At 54.8% G+C, this 14,217-nt stretch overlaps 5 protein-coding genes across 5 annotated transcripts; 1 reads left to right on the forward strand and 4 right to left on the reverse strand.

Annotated features, from left to right (window-relative positions):
• Positions 1-91: 91 nt before the first annotated feature.
• PG997_005820 (uncharacterized protein) lies at positions 92-1,721 on the reverse strand (the record flags this gene model as incomplete). The annotated part of the gene is made up of 3 exons (XM_066810135.1): positions 92-457; positions 505-1,593; positions 1,668-1,721. The coding sequence occupies 3 exons, from the start codon at positions 1,719-1,721 to the stop codon at positions 92-94; spliced, it is 1,509 nt and encodes a 502-aa protein (XP_066669058.1).
• Positions 1,722-2,284: 563 nt separating this feature from the next.
• PG997_005821 (T-complex protein 1) lies at positions 2,285-4,140 on the reverse strand (the record flags this gene model as incomplete). The annotated part of the gene is made up of 4 exons (XM_066810136.1): positions 2,285-2,523; positions 2,584-3,842; positions 3,926-4,020; positions 4,099-4,140. 4 exons carry the CDS (start codon positions 4,138-4,140, stop codon positions 2,285-2,287), a joined length of 1,635 nt encoding a protein of 544 aa, XP_066669059.1.
• Positions 4,141-4,774: 634 nt separating this feature from the next.
• On the reverse strand, positions 4,775-6,723 carry PG997_005822 (Farnesylcysteine lyase; the record flags this gene model as incomplete). Its single annotated transcript, XM_066810137.1, has 4 exons — positions 4,775-5,737; positions 5,792-5,884; positions 5,941-6,461; positions 6,618-6,723. The coding sequence occupies 4 exons, from the start codon at positions 6,721-6,723 to the stop codon at positions 4,775-4,777; spliced, it is 1,683 nt and encodes a 560-aa protein (XP_066669060.1).
• A 1,406-nt stretch (positions 6,724-8,129) lies between these two features.
• PG997_005823 (VID27 cytoplasmic protein) lies at positions 8,130-10,664 on the forward strand (the record flags this gene model as incomplete). The annotated part of the gene is made up of 1 exon (XM_066810138.1): positions 8,130-10,664. The coding sequence occupies one exon, from the start codon at positions 8,130-8,132 to the stop codon at positions 10,662-10,664; it is 2,535 nt and encodes an 844-aa protein (XP_066669061.1).
• A 1,218-nt stretch (positions 10,665-11,882) lies between these two features.
• Positions 11,883-13,518, reverse strand: PG997_005824 (Alpha-alpha-trehalose-phosphate synthase (UDP-forming); the record flags this gene model as incomplete). Its single annotated transcript, XM_066810139.1, has 2 exons — positions 11,883-13,138; positions 13,215-13,518. The coding sequence occupies 2 exons, from the start codon at positions 13,516-13,518 to the stop codon at positions 11,883-11,885; spliced, it is 1,560 nt and encodes a 519-aa protein (XP_066669062.1).
• Positions 13,519-14,217: the final 699 nt, after the last annotated feature.

Here is a 14,217-nt window from a genome sequence, read left to right on the forward strand (position 1 = left end):
GGCTGCGAAGTCGGAAGAATGGGTGTATTCAAACAATATTAAATGGGCATCTTACATTCGAAAAAAACACTACAGCGTCATTACTTACCTACTAAGGCAGGTTGATCTCGAATGGTCTACTCTCCGTACCATTGCCATCGCCTGCCGTGTTGCTGGAAGGACTAGTGCCGCCAGTTCCCGGCTGTTGCCCTCCGTCGTCTGGCTCGTCCAACCGCGCGAACAGGCTGCCGACCGGCCCATCAATGACCATGTCCTGGATCACCGCAGCCTGTTCGGCACAGCCGATGTCTACAAGCAGATCAAAGACGTCGTGTTCATCGGGCTTCGCGTCGGCCAGAGCACAGCGTCGCAGCAACACTGCAACATCCTCCCAGGGCCAATCGATGGCAACCCGGCACAGCTGGGCCACGATGCCGATCCAGGCGCAGGCGGCGTCGGCGTCGAACGTCGCCGGCAGCTGCCGGAACTCGATTTGGTCGGCTTCTCAGGCATAAAGTCTCGTACTGGCGTGGCGAGGTTGGAAAAGCTCACGCCGAGGCGGCCCGGACGCAGCAGCTGCGCCACCGCCGCCGCGCTTGGGCAGTGCATCACAACGTTCACGGCGTCCGCGATGCTGGTCGGCGACGAACCTGCGCCTTCAAAGCGAGAGGGCACAAGGTTGATGTCGGAGAGAAGCACCTGTTGGGGGCTGGTGTAAAAGAAGCTTTCTGGGTTGAGATCCTCGCGCGGCAGCGACCCACGCGGTAACTTACGGGTGAACCGCGGGGCCTCCTGCATTTCTACATCTCCAGAAGCATCTGTCACCTCTTTCCCCTTGCTCTTCTCCTCGTTCTCCTTCTTCTCCCACGAAAATCCCAGCGGCCCAGAAGGCACATATATCTCCGCGGGCACGAGGAGCGGGGTCTCTTGCATGCCGCCATTTGTCCCAAAGTTCGCGTCCTTTCCCTCCGGGTCCTGGCTCTGCGCCTGTATCCGAACCTGCTCGCAAGCCCAGTAGGCGCTTTGACCGTGGGCCAGGAACGAGTAGTAGCAGTTCGTGCGCGCATGCAAGTTTCCCTTGCGGTGGTCGGGAAGGAGCTGCGTAAGCAGTCGGCCCGTGGCATACGTGACGCACGCGAGGCGGCGCGTCTGGTGCGCCGAGAAGCGCTCCGCTCCGATGCCCACGTGGACATGGTACCCGCAAGTCGTCGGGGTCAGGGGTCCGGGCCGGAAGCCCGGGGTTTCGGTGATGGTGAGGCACTTGTAGACGGTGCGGATCTCGTCGAGGCTCTTTTGGTTGAACTCCATAGCTGGAGTGAGCAGCTCGAGGGACGTGTACTTTACCTGGGGGTGGTAGTGCCGTGTCTCGTCGATTGGGAGTTTTGCCGTCGACTCCTCCACCACGCGCCAGCCGTAGTACAGAGGGGCCCCGCCGGCCATGTGAATGCTCTGCACGTTTACCTTGGCGCCGTCGTCCAGCCCATTTACGTATACGCCGACATTATTTGCGAGGGTCCGCCTGATTTCTTGGAACATCCACTCCTGTACCGTGATGTCAAACTCGGAGTCATCGCTATCGGAGCTCTCCCCCTTTCCCGTCGTACGCCCGCCTGACTGGGCATTATTAGCAGTGGCCTGATCCACTTGAAGCTCTTAGGGTCATTTCAGACAACGTGCTCTTCAACTACCCCCAAAACGCCTTCAGCCTCTGCTCCTATTGTAAGTGGAGTGGGGTTTGCCATGATGGACGACGTACCTGTAAGCAAGCTCGCTGGTTCTGTATGATATGATGCCGATGCTGTTTTGAGACGAGTTCCTGATATTGTATTGCGAGAAGGAAAGCAGTACAGTATGATAGCAAATGGGGGTGAGTGACTGCAAGGAAAACTATTACTTTATAGACCACCATTATCGACTAACAGCGCCTTTGTTGCTATACAGAGCTGTCTTTAAAGAAAGGGGCAGAAAGCATTGCGGCAGACAATATCTCTTTGTTTTCTGGACTAGATCGAGGATAGAACAGACGTGGGGGTTTTGAGATCATCATCATGCGCAAGCTACATAGCCAGTGAATATATGGCCACATGTTCATGCTGCCCTGAAACCCGACCGCCCCTTGACATGGCGGAGGCATCCATGAATAACCAGGGAATACTGGCCCGCCTAGGGCCTGTAAAGCGACATATCCTGCATTATGAATCAGGCAAAGAGACAATGAATTGTGTCAACCAAGGGCAACCATGTTCACATCTATGGCAAACTCCATCTTGCGTCTAGAATACAATGGGTATCATGGTTTGTTTTTTTATTCCTCTGGCCCATCCATTCCCGGACCCGGACCGCCCTGTCGGCCCATCTGCCTTGCCTTGAGCATCTCATCGCACAGCAGCAGATTAGACGCGATACTTGAAGACGAAGCAACACAGTTTCTCAGAACCCGGAATGAATCGTAGACGCCTTCCAGTGTAGGATCCATCGGCTGCCCCGAGATCAAATCGAGACCGACGACTTGGCCATCCGCATGTTCGTCTTGAAGAGACGCCACTGTCACGGTCGTTAGTACGTATGAGATGGAGGGTTTTGTTTGGAATGATTTGCACTTACGGGCATCCTGGATATCGTGGCCGGCGTTCGCAGCCAAGGTCTTGGGGATGATAAGCATAGCATCGGCAAAGGCCTCAACACCCCACTTAGCCTTGCCCTTGACCGTCTTCTTGAAAGCATCGCTCTTCAAGTGGGCGGCAACTGCGACCTGGAAAGCACCACCGCCGGGCACGACGCTCTTGTCCACAATCATGTTGTAGACGCTGCGCAGACCATCTCGGACGGCATCCGTAATTTGGGCGATGGTGTGCTGGTTGGGCCCCTTGATCATCAGAGTCACCGACTTGGGAGCCTTCACATCCTCGATAAAAGTGTACTTCTCCTCGCCCAGCTGCTGCTCGTAAACCGAACCGGCCCATCCAAGGATGTCGGGTGTAAGGTCCTCGACACTGTTCTGTGCAGTACCGCCGCAGATGAGCTGCAGGCGCTCCATGTTTCTCCGCTTGGCTCTCCGCAGGGCGAAGATGCCGTTCTTGGCCAACACGTCGAGAGACAGCGGGTCGATGCCCTTCTGGTTGATGATGACGAATCCCTTCTTGGGGTCGTTGCCACACACCTCCTTCTTCAGCTCTACAATCTTCTTCAGCTTAGCATCGACAAATCGTCGCTCGCTCTCCACCAGCTTGTCGCGCTGCTCGGCGCTGGAGTAGAAGAATCCCGAGTTGATCTCCGACTTTTCGTATTCCAAGCTCACGTTCAGCGTCAGGATAAAGGCGTTCTCGACCTTCTTGGGCATGTCAGGGTGTCTCGCGCCGTGGTCCAGAGCCAGACCGCGGATGAGCTGTGTGTCCGAGGCGGTACGGTGCTGCATCTTCATGATCTCCACCATGTGCAAATCGGGCTTCGCGGGGGCCTGGTAAATGGCCAGTACGGCGTCGACGATATCGGGGGTGAGCTTGCCGGCAAGAGTCGAGTTGAGCTTTGTCGACAGGGAGGTACGAGCGACGGAGAGGAGGAGCTCGCGGTCCACCTCCTTGGCCAGCTTGAACGAGTCGAGGAACTTGAGGGACTCGTTCTTGGCGATCTCGAAACCCTCGGTGATGATGCGCGGGTGTAAACCTTCGGCGATATATCTGTCGGCTTGCTTCAACAACTCTCCAACCAACAGCACGACGGACGTGGTGCCATCGCCGCAGATGTCGTCTTGGGCGGTGGCAGCTCGGGCGATCATAACAGCGGTCGGGTTCTGGATCTGCATTTCGCGTAGCAGCACGTTGCCATCTTTGGTGAGTTTGATCTGGCCGGCGCCGTCGACCAGCCTGGAAGTTGCATTTGGTCAGCGGGCTGTCCAGGAGCACTGCAGGATTGAGTAGTACGCCAAGCACGCATAGAGAGTACCTACATCTTGATGGTGCCAAGAGGACCCAGGTTGGACTTGAGGACATCTTGGAGACCCTCTCCCGCACTGATGTTGACCTTCAGAGCTTCACCCCGCCGCTATGATCCGTGACGTTAGGTTAGCTAGGGGATTGCCACATGGTCTTTGGGGGGGGCAGGAGGAGTAGGTGTACGCACCCGAGACTCGGCCTTGGGGTTCAGAAGTTGGGCAGCAGACATGATGGGAGTTCGGAATGGGCTGCTTTCTGTTGGTGGTGAAGCGGTGGGTGAAGTGAGTAGGATTGGTTTTCGTTATCCAGGACCCCGACTTATCACGACCGATTCTTAGCCCGAGCGTAGGACTGGAGCTTGTCTGTCCCTCCAACTTTTTCTGCCCGCTCAGCCCAGCATGGCGTACCTGCAGCTTGGCGTCTGCTGCTGTCGGCCCGTCAGCAGCGCTCTGCCAGCCGGGATTGAAGAGGTACATGGTACATGATACTTGGCCGCGAGTTGCCCCTCATTACTCATCATCAGGTTCAATGTGTACCAAACCTGCCACCATATCTATCTATTGATGGCTGTTCTACAGACTTTACAAAGACCCCAGAGATCTTTCCTGCACATGTTTTGGGGGTGGCAAGTAGGCAAACTCTCCTCGACGTCCGGGTTTATTACGTTGCTGCATGTACAAAGTCCAAGACCAGGACCATTTAAATTGCCAAGTGAATTATCTACCGTACCTACTACTACTACATACATAGTCAGGGGCAATCCTGAGAACAGTGATCCCGTTCTCCACGTCTTCCTATCAAGTAGGGGTCGGGGTATGTACAGGATTCGGTCAAGCGGAACTCCTGCTTCGTAATATTGCATCTCACAGCTCGTCAGTAGCGACACCTTGCTTTCCGCCCAAGACCACCTGCTCTCTATCGTGTCCCAAGCCGGCGCTGACATTCTCTTCTTTAGTGCTGGAAATACCGAGATAGTCATCGGCGATCAGTCTCGCAACATTCTTACCCATCAATGCACTCGTCTCCATGGTAGATATGAAGGATTCGATGCCCGACGTGTAGTACAGGCCCCTCCCGAGAATCGGGTCCTGAAAGGTAACGCGCGGAAGCTTCTGCGGGTAGGGATGGAACACAGCAGGGTGATACCAGGAGATTGGATCGATCGTCTCGAAATCGGCATCCTCCCCATCGTCTGTTGCAGAGGTTCGGACAAAAGTCTCGGGCACCTTGACGCCCAGAAGAGACGACAAGAATTCCGAAGTCACGGCCTCAGGTGAGAAGATCTTGTACACGTACTCTTCACCCGACGTCTTGGGGTTGGTAACCTTTTTGACCTGGGTCGCCGAGAAGAAGCCAGCCTTGCCGGCACCCGCAGAGCCGGGTTTGGCTTCATCATTGCCGGCGAGTGTCGTGAGGACAGAATTGGGCACCGGAGCCGCCGGGTCGAGATTGAAGTATTGAGGACTGAATCGAAAGGGCGAGGAGAAGAGCGTTACGTGCAGTTTAGCATACGGGACAGGCTCGATTGGGTGCTGGATCATGTCGCCCTCTTCCTTGATGTCGCTAAATTGCCACGGAGTTGCGATGACGACGTCGTCGAAAGCAACGGACTGTCGCACAACCTTGCCAGCTTCTGCCGAGCTGGTATTGGATGTTTTGATGATGTATTTGGAAATCATCTCGTTGGTGTCCTTGGCCTCCTCCTGGGCGATCGACACAACAGTTGTGTTGAGGTTGAGGTAGGCTTTAGAGCTCTCAACCATGCTGGTGAAGATCCGCCAGTTACCTCCAAGGACAGATTTTGCTCCTTCGGGGGCCATCGAAACCTAGGGGCTTTCAGTCAAAGCGAAAAAAAAATAAGAATCGAGAGAGCTTCATACCATCGTACCTAACCCATGGATGTAAGCTAGGTTAGACATGTAGTTCACGCGCGAAGCTGCCTGTACAATGTCGTGCGCAAAAGGGCCATCGAGCTCATTCAGAGTCAGCAGAGGGAGTCTCACAGCAGCAGACTGAACCCAGCACCTACCTTGTTCGCAGCCAAGAACTGTGTGCCCGTGACACCCGTCACCTTGACAAGATCGAGTTCGAAGGCCCGCGTGGTCAAAGACCGGAAGGGGAAATATGGCTTCTCATACAGCTTCAAGAAGGTGCCCACGGTCTGCTGCACAAGATTGTTGACATGGTAGGGAGCCGTGCCGTATTTCCAAAAGAGCTTGGCGAGACTCCACCAGCCCCAAGACTCGGAATCTTGGGTGTAGACGAAGCTGTCGCCATCCCAGATGCCGAAAAGTCCCTTTTCATCGACGCCGGGATCGATGCGGACAAGGTTAAAGTCGTCGGTGGCATTCCATAGAATGTGGTTGACCCTTACGAATATGGAAGCCCCCAGCTCTACAGGTGAAAGGGGATTGTCGTGCGCATTGACCGTGAGCGTACGCCCGCCAACGCGGCTGCTCCTTTCGAATATGGTTATATTGACGGCAATGCCCGCTTCCTCGGCGTACCTGTGAAGGTGATAAGCCGTCGAGGCCCCGGCAGCCCCGGCACCTGAATCATGCACGCGTTAGCAAGGACGACTACAGTTCTAAGTGACGTAGTGGAATGGGATTGTAATCATTCGCGACAGGCAAGGCTTGTGCCTGAGCCGCGATAGAGTAAGTTTTGAATGGTGGCCGATGATATCAAATGTAAGTCGACACTAACCGATGACGGCGACTTGTTTCACAGGCTTGGCGGTGACGTCGGCTGCAAACGCAGGCGCAACTCCGGCTGCGGCCGCAAGGGCGCCTAGGGTAGACAGGAGACGCATATTAAGTTATAGAAACATGAGGGAATGTTACGTCTTTCTCGGTTGCTTTAAGCAGGGGATTCGATGAAATGGACGATGGGTTGATGAGACATGAGTTGATGTTGGGAGGGACGGAGTCGGTCAATCAATTAACTGCAAGGACGGTTCTGTCCAATCAACTGGAGGACTCCCCTGACGAGCCAATGGCGGGTTGATCCAACGATTAGCGTCGCAACGCAACCACACGACCGGGCGTTTTCTCCCTGCCAACTTGGCCGTCTTGCACCACACCGCAACAAACAACATCAGATTGATGGCAAATCTATGATCACGGCGTGTGGTTTGCTCTTGAAGTGTGACAACAGCAACCCGACTGCCAGGCGCATGGGACCCGGGATGTTGATACTGATCTCCTGGTCCGCTCCGGATGCTCCGAGGTAACGTTGCCGATGAAGGCCGGTATGCTCGGGATATCGCCCGTGCCAAGCACATAGTACGCCAAGTCTTATGGAATACTCACCTCTTCCTGCCATAGTGACGTTCTCGTTCCTCTGGCTACGTTGTAGACGCCTAGGAACGTAAGGATACCTAGATACTAGGTATGCATGTGGGTAGAAAACACCAATGCTACCTACCTACATATCAAGTACATACAAACGTGCCTGGTGAACAAAGAAACCCCACCCTGGATATGCATTTGATTGATACAACTACAAGAATCCAGTGCAGACCGCGTTCTTTGTTTCATCACGTAGGCTGTGTGTCAGTCTAAACGGGACATGCAGGCAACCGAAGCTGCCTGGATTTCTTGCTCTGGTGTGGCAGTGGCGTCACTCTGTCGCGCTGTCACGCTGTCTGCCTGAGCAGGTACTTGCTTCCTTCCTCAGGGGCGAAACTTAAAAAACCCACCCCCACCTGCCAAAAGCGTTTTGTTGCCAATGGCCATCTATTCGCAGCCCATTTTCCCTGCAAACACATTGATCTGATGGTATGACGTTTTCTGCCTTGTGACAATCAAAAGCCCAAGCCCAAGCCCAAGCCCATCAACCTGGTTGGCGAGCCACTGAACAATCCGCAGAACACCACTGGTTAGGCCACAGCCTCTATCTACTCTTAGGTTCTGTACCTAAAGTAGAGCCTATTGTTGCGGGATACATCGCTTGGTTGCATACCGACATACCTACCTATGTACCAACATACCTCTCACATTTATCATTCTTGGTCGTGCTTCATCCATCCTGCCCCCATGCCAGCATTGCACCCGAATTTGATGTGATAGCCTTTGTGGATGCATCAATCAAAACAAACCAAGAAAACAAAAAAATCCCACGATAAACATCTGCCCCGCACAACTCAGTTGTCCACATTCATTACCCCATCTCCCGTCAACCTCTGTGCATTGATCAGCCTCAAGGCAACCGCGAATAATGTTTGTGCTCAAGAATGTGGGCAAGCTCCTCTTTGGCAGCAACAGCCAGGAGTCGATGATAGAACTGCCTCAAGGCCAGCTCTATTTGGTCCGACCGCTCTCCCCCAAGGGCTACTCGGAACTCATCTTCAAGGATGCCACTGCCCGCATCCGACGCACCGGCCAAGATTTCCAGTACCAGCTGGTCGTCCAAAGGGTCTACGAGGAAGGCGAGGCCGAGCTGCTAGCCGACGAGGAAGGCGAGGATGCCGAGATCGATGCTCTTACCACCGAGCGCGACGAGAAAACGTTCCTGCTGGACGAAGCCTTGCACTTCCGTGTCGAGAGCAGGGCCGGGTCCGAGAACATACTCGCCTGGAAGGACCTCAGTGGCGATGTAGGCGACCTCTTCGAATTCGTCTGCGACGGCACCGTTTCCGCAAACCAAGTCGCCTCGTTCGACCGCATCGCCAAACAATGCCAGTACGAGCGCAAGTACCGAAAACCCCATACCACCGCTTCCGAAGCCGACCTGTTCCAGTTTGAGTTCGAGGACGAGCAGCCCATCCCACAGGCCAGCCCCATCCACAGCCCCACCATCGGCCGAACGTTCGACTCCGACGAAATGTTCCCAAACATCAACAACAGTAACTCCAAAGCCACGGCCAACATCAGTGTGAAGCGCGACTCGCCCACACAGGCCCCCATCGCCGAGATGTTAGCCCAAGACGATGACCCGGCGCCAGAACCCGAGCGACAGGAGAGAGAAGTCAGGGCTCCTGATCAAGAGAAGGACATGGGCCCACCCGCAGCAGCAGCACAACCCGAGCCCCTCGAGATACTGTCAATGGAACTTGGAGAACTCCATTTCTTCGACTTCCCTTCTGGGGCTTTTGTGTTACAGCACTCTTCCGTTACGGCCCAAGTGTCAGACATTGGCAAATGGCAATACTGGTTACATGTTGCCAGCAAAGAACGCGAATGGCTTGGCATTCCCGTCGTCGCCGACATCAATCCTGTGTTCAATTTCGAGTTCCTGTCTTTCATCTTCAACCAGTTTACTGAAGATGGCTCGGCCTACTCGTGGCTGCTGCGTTTCAAGGATCAAGAAACGCTCGAAAGATTCCAAGAAGGCTTGATGCGTGCCTTATGGGAGCAGCTTAACGAGATTAAGTGGACCAAGGTCAAGGACCAGGAACGCCAGTATGTCCTGGACGCCTTTGAGGATCTTACGATGGAAGACGCCCCTGCTGAAGAGCAAGAGGAGGAGGAAGAGCACGAGGAGGCTGAAGCCGAGGCTGAAGAAGAGGAGGAAGATGTCGGCATAAGGAATGAGGAATACGACACCGACGAGGAGCACGACGATGTCGAAACGCAACCTAGGGATGGGAACACCAACAAAGCGATTGCCGTCGGTTACAAACACGATCGTTCCTTCGTCGTGCGTGGCACCCAAATTGGTGTCTTCAAGCACACGCCCGCCAACAACTTGGAATTCTCTACCAATATCTCCAAGATTGAGACACCCAAGGGCACACTTTTCAGCCCGAAGAAGGTCATGCTGCATAACGAAGATCGCAATATGATTTTGCAAAACGACACCGATCCGAACAAACTCTACCGCATGGATCTCGAATACGGCAAGGTCGTCGATGAGTGGAATGTGCACGATGACATCCCCGTCGTGACGTTTGCCCCCGAGAACAAGTTCGCCCAGATGACGCACGAGCCTACGTTCCTTGGAATCGGTAGCAACTCCTTATTCCGTGTTGACCCACGCCTTGCCGGCAACAAGCTCGTCGACTCTCAGTTGAAACAGTATGCATCCAAGAACGACTTCAGTGCTATCTCCACCACTGAGAAAGGCTATGTTGCCGTTGCGTCCAACAAGGGAGACGTCCGTCTCTTTGATCGTCTGGGTATCAATGCGAAGACGCACATCCCAGCATTGGGAGAGGCCATTATCGGTCTTGATGTCTCGGCAGACGGTCGCTGGGTGCTTGCAACTTGCCGAACCTATCTCCTCCTGGTCGATGCCTTGCAGAAGACTGGCAAGAATGAAGGCAAGCTCGGCTTCGAGAAATCATTCGCTGCCGACTCCAAGCCACAACCTCGCCGCCTCGCCTTGACACCTGAGCATGTGGCCCAGTTTGCTTACGAGACGGGCAAACCAGTTACATTCACCCCTGCGCGCTTCAACACTGGCCATGCCGGCGAGGAGACGTCCATCATTTCTGCCACAGGCCCTTACATCATCAACTGGAATATGCGGAAGGTTCTTCGCGGGCACAAGGCACCCTACATCATCAAGCGCTATACAGAAGAAGTCAAAGCGGATGATTTCAAGTTCGGCACTGATGAGAATGTGCTCGTCGCCTTGCCCAACGAAGTCTCGATGGTCGGCAAACAGCAGCTGAAGAGACCCACGAGAGAGAGCATTGCCGGTCATGGAAACCGCTTCGGCACGCCCCAACGAGATTCGGGACGCGTTGGTAACCCGAACAGTGGCCGTTATAAGCTCGGCAGAGATGATGTTGTTGATTCTCCCTACTGAGCACACCAAGTCTCCCCCACGCCTGCGATTGGGCGTCTCGGGCCCACAAGGTTTCTTCTGCAGGCGTTTTAGGGAAGCAAGGGCTTGTTGGGTTGGGAGTGTTTTGAATGCCAAAACTAGACTGACACGGAGGCAAACGCAAGGGATGGGGGAGATGGCTGGACAGTCGCTTGATTTTGGTTGGCGTAGACATACGATACCTGTAACTTCAGCCTCGGGGCCTTGCTGATGATATTTTCTTTCCTTCTGCCGTTCTTCTGCTTTATTGAGATTCCCTGGCTGAGGCGGGCATGATCTATAGTCAGCTGCCGGGCGTGTAGGCAGATTCACTAATTTCACTAAATGATACCACTACTTTTGTTCTCTTGCCAGGTAGCCGTAAACGCAGGGTCGAGGCCCAAACGAGTACATATACAAATATGCCATATCATAGAAGCTATACAGTGATGAGCGCGAGCAAGGAAGGAGGCAAGGAGATAAATGGCATGTCCGTCGCTTGGTGAATACATAGCCTTTCACCCCACTGTAGTAACACTTCGCAATGCGAGACAATCGGTATCGCATTACTCGTTGATGAACTCCCTGCGGCGTAATCACGAGGACTGGTGGTCTCACAGTTTTCTCGGCCTGGGTAACATGGGTAATTATCCTTGTAATAAGTCTATCTAGCTGTCCAGAGGTATGTTTGTATACCTCGAGATGAGGACTACTGCTCTGGGAGTGATATTACCCCTGCCATGTGATAAGGACCAAGAGCGAGGGAAAACCACAGGTTTCCCGTGGTTACGTATGGATAAGGAACCTATACGCGTCCAAAGGAAATTCAAAGCAGGGGGCAAGATATGCAGATGCTGTTTTGGGGGTTTTTTTAATCATCTATTCATCGTTCATCTCATCTCATCTCATGAAAGACTTCGCTTTAGAGTGACAGGAGGCCCAAGAGGTGGTAAGGGAATAATCTGTGCGGTGTCCCCAAAGGAAAAGTCTAGAAGAAAGGTTGGTTACATGACGACAGCCTCAATGCCGCTACGACTCCTCGATGCCTCGAGCGAGCCGGTTTCTATTGTTGCGGCGAGCTTCTTCCGTCGCATCCTCCGATCTGGCTCCAATCCTATCCCTCTCGGCTGCGGAGTTCATAATGTCCTGGAATCGCGTCGGGGTCGGGAGTATGTTCCGCGCTTGCGCAGCTACGACGGCGGAGGAGGAGATCGCGTCGCTCTACTTGGCGGACGCCTCCTCGCCCATCTGGCTAGCGGCGGTCTTCACCGACTCGGCTGCCTCGGCGACCTTGTCGCCCAGCTTCTGCATGACGGGCAGCGACTGCTGCTTCTCGCCGCGGTCGGCGCTGACCTTGGTGAGCTCCTGGACGAAGCTCTGGCCCCACCAGGCGCTCGTGTACTTGAAGACGTAGCGCTCGAGCTTGCGGAAGTTGGCCTCGCGCATCTCGGGCGACATGGTCACGGCGTCGTGGATGGCGTTGGCCAGCTCCTCGGTGTTCCAGGGGTTGACGATGAGCGAGCCGTTCAATGATTGCGCCGCTCCTGTAAACTCAGACAGAATCATGACGCCGTGGCGCTTCTGCTGCGTGGCGATGTACTCATAGGACACCAGGTTCATGCCGTCGCGGGTCGACGACACTAGGCACACGTCGGACACGGCGTAGAGGGCGCACAGCTCCTCGAAGTTGACGCTCTGGTGCAGAAAGTGGATGGGCATGAACTCAATGGTGCCGAACTTGCCGTTGATGCGGCCCACCAGCTCGTTGACGACGGCACGCAGGTTCTGGTACTCCTCGACGTCCTGCCGGGAGGGGACGGCGACTTGCACCAGGACGATCTTGCCGATCCACTCGGGGTGTTCCGTCAGGAAGACCTCGAGGGCATGCAGCTTTTGGGGGACTCCCTTGATGTAGTCCAGACGGTCGACACCGACAATCAGCTTGACGCCCTCGAACTTGCGCGACAGGACGGCGATGCGGTCCTGCACGCTGGGCTTCTTGAGCCCCTCGACGAACTTTTCCGGGTCGATGCCGATGGGGAAGGCGCCGACGGTGACGAACTTGCCCTGGTACTCGACGCCGTTGGGGGTGGTGGCCGTCTCCAGTATGCGGGAGCACGAGCTCAGGAAATGCCTGGCATAGTCGTATGTGTGGAAGCCGACAAGGTCGCACTGCAGGACGCCGCGCAGCAGGGCCTCGCGCACGGGGAGGATACGGTAGATCTCGCTGCTGGGGAAGGGGGTGTGGAGGAAGAAGCCAATCTTAATGTTCTTCCGCGTGGTACCCAGTTCCCTGCGCAGCATCTCGGGAAGCAGCATGAGATGGTAGTCGTGGACCCAGATCTGGTCGCCATCCTTGACGTCCTCGATGATCTTCTTGGCGAAGAGCAGGTTCACCTCCTTGTAAGCGGCCCATGCGCTCTCGTCGAACGTGATCTCACCGGGGTGGTAGTGGAAGAGCGGCCAGAGGATCGAGTCTATGTTGGGAAAGATTGCAAGTCAGCGAAGAAGGTTCAAGCTTGGAGATTGGAGAGAGAGGGGGGGTGGACGAACTAGCAAAGCCATTGTAATGCCTGTCGGCCAAATCGTCGTCGATGAAGACGGGGTGAGCGCTGTATTGTTCCTTCAACTGATCCGTGACCTTCTCGATATCGCTCTCGGGGACCTCGAGGCCTGGCCAGCCGTACCACTGGAAGCTGGTGGTTTTGCTGAGACCGCTGAGACCGGTGACAAGACCTCCCGAGGACATGGAGAAGTCGTATTGGCCATCGTCTTTGGGCTTGATGGTGATGGGGAGGCGATTGGAGACGAGCAAAAGCCGGCCGGACGAAGGGCCGGTCTGTTCTGAGGTCGGCATGTCGAGAGGTTTGTGTGTTGGGTTGGTTGGTTGGTTGGTGGGGCAGTGACGAAATGCGCCGGGCTGTGGCAGCTTTCAATTTGTTGTTGCAAGACGGACGGGAGATTGCCAGCAAGCAGCGTAGAAGGCAGGGTGCGAGTGGTGGTTTTGGAGGCGATACGAATACAGGAGAAGGACTCGGATAGTATTATGTATGTAGATTGCGTAGGTCGCAAGTCTGCTGCCGAGTGGGACGATTTCGGGGCGTTGGCTCTGGGTGGGTTGCGTCGGGTTCTGGACGTTGGACTCCAGTGGCGGGGTAGGGGTAGCAAGAGTGACGATGTGATGTCGTGAAATCAGACAAGGTTTGCACCTAATGCGAGGTCGGCAGTTGTGTTCAGTTCAACAGCAACATCAACAACAACAACAACAACCACGAGTGACCTATTCGGACTTGCGTGGATTCGCAAGAAGGGGTGGGTGAATGAACGAGTATATGGAATAGAATATGCGGGAAAAGGGCAGGAGCAGAGCAGGGAGAGGAAACCGGGATATATTCGATTGTTTCTAGTGGTAGGCTAGGAAGCTATGTAGGAAGCTAGGAAAGTAGGAAGCTGGGCAGGTAGGTAGGTATGGTCGATGCATGTCAAGCAGCAGGGGGCTGCTGGTTGAGTTCCAATGCAGATAGCTTCCCGTCGTCCCCAATTAATGGATGCAGAT

Source organism: Apiospora hydei, assembly GCF_038363865.1.
Source record: "Apiospora hydei strain CBS 114990 chromosome Unknown utg000005l_segment0_segment0, whole genome shotgun sequence".
Taxonomy (NCBI): Eukaryota; Fungi; Ascomycota; class Sordariomycetes; order Amphisphaeriales; family Apiosporaceae; genus Apiospora; species Apiospora hydei.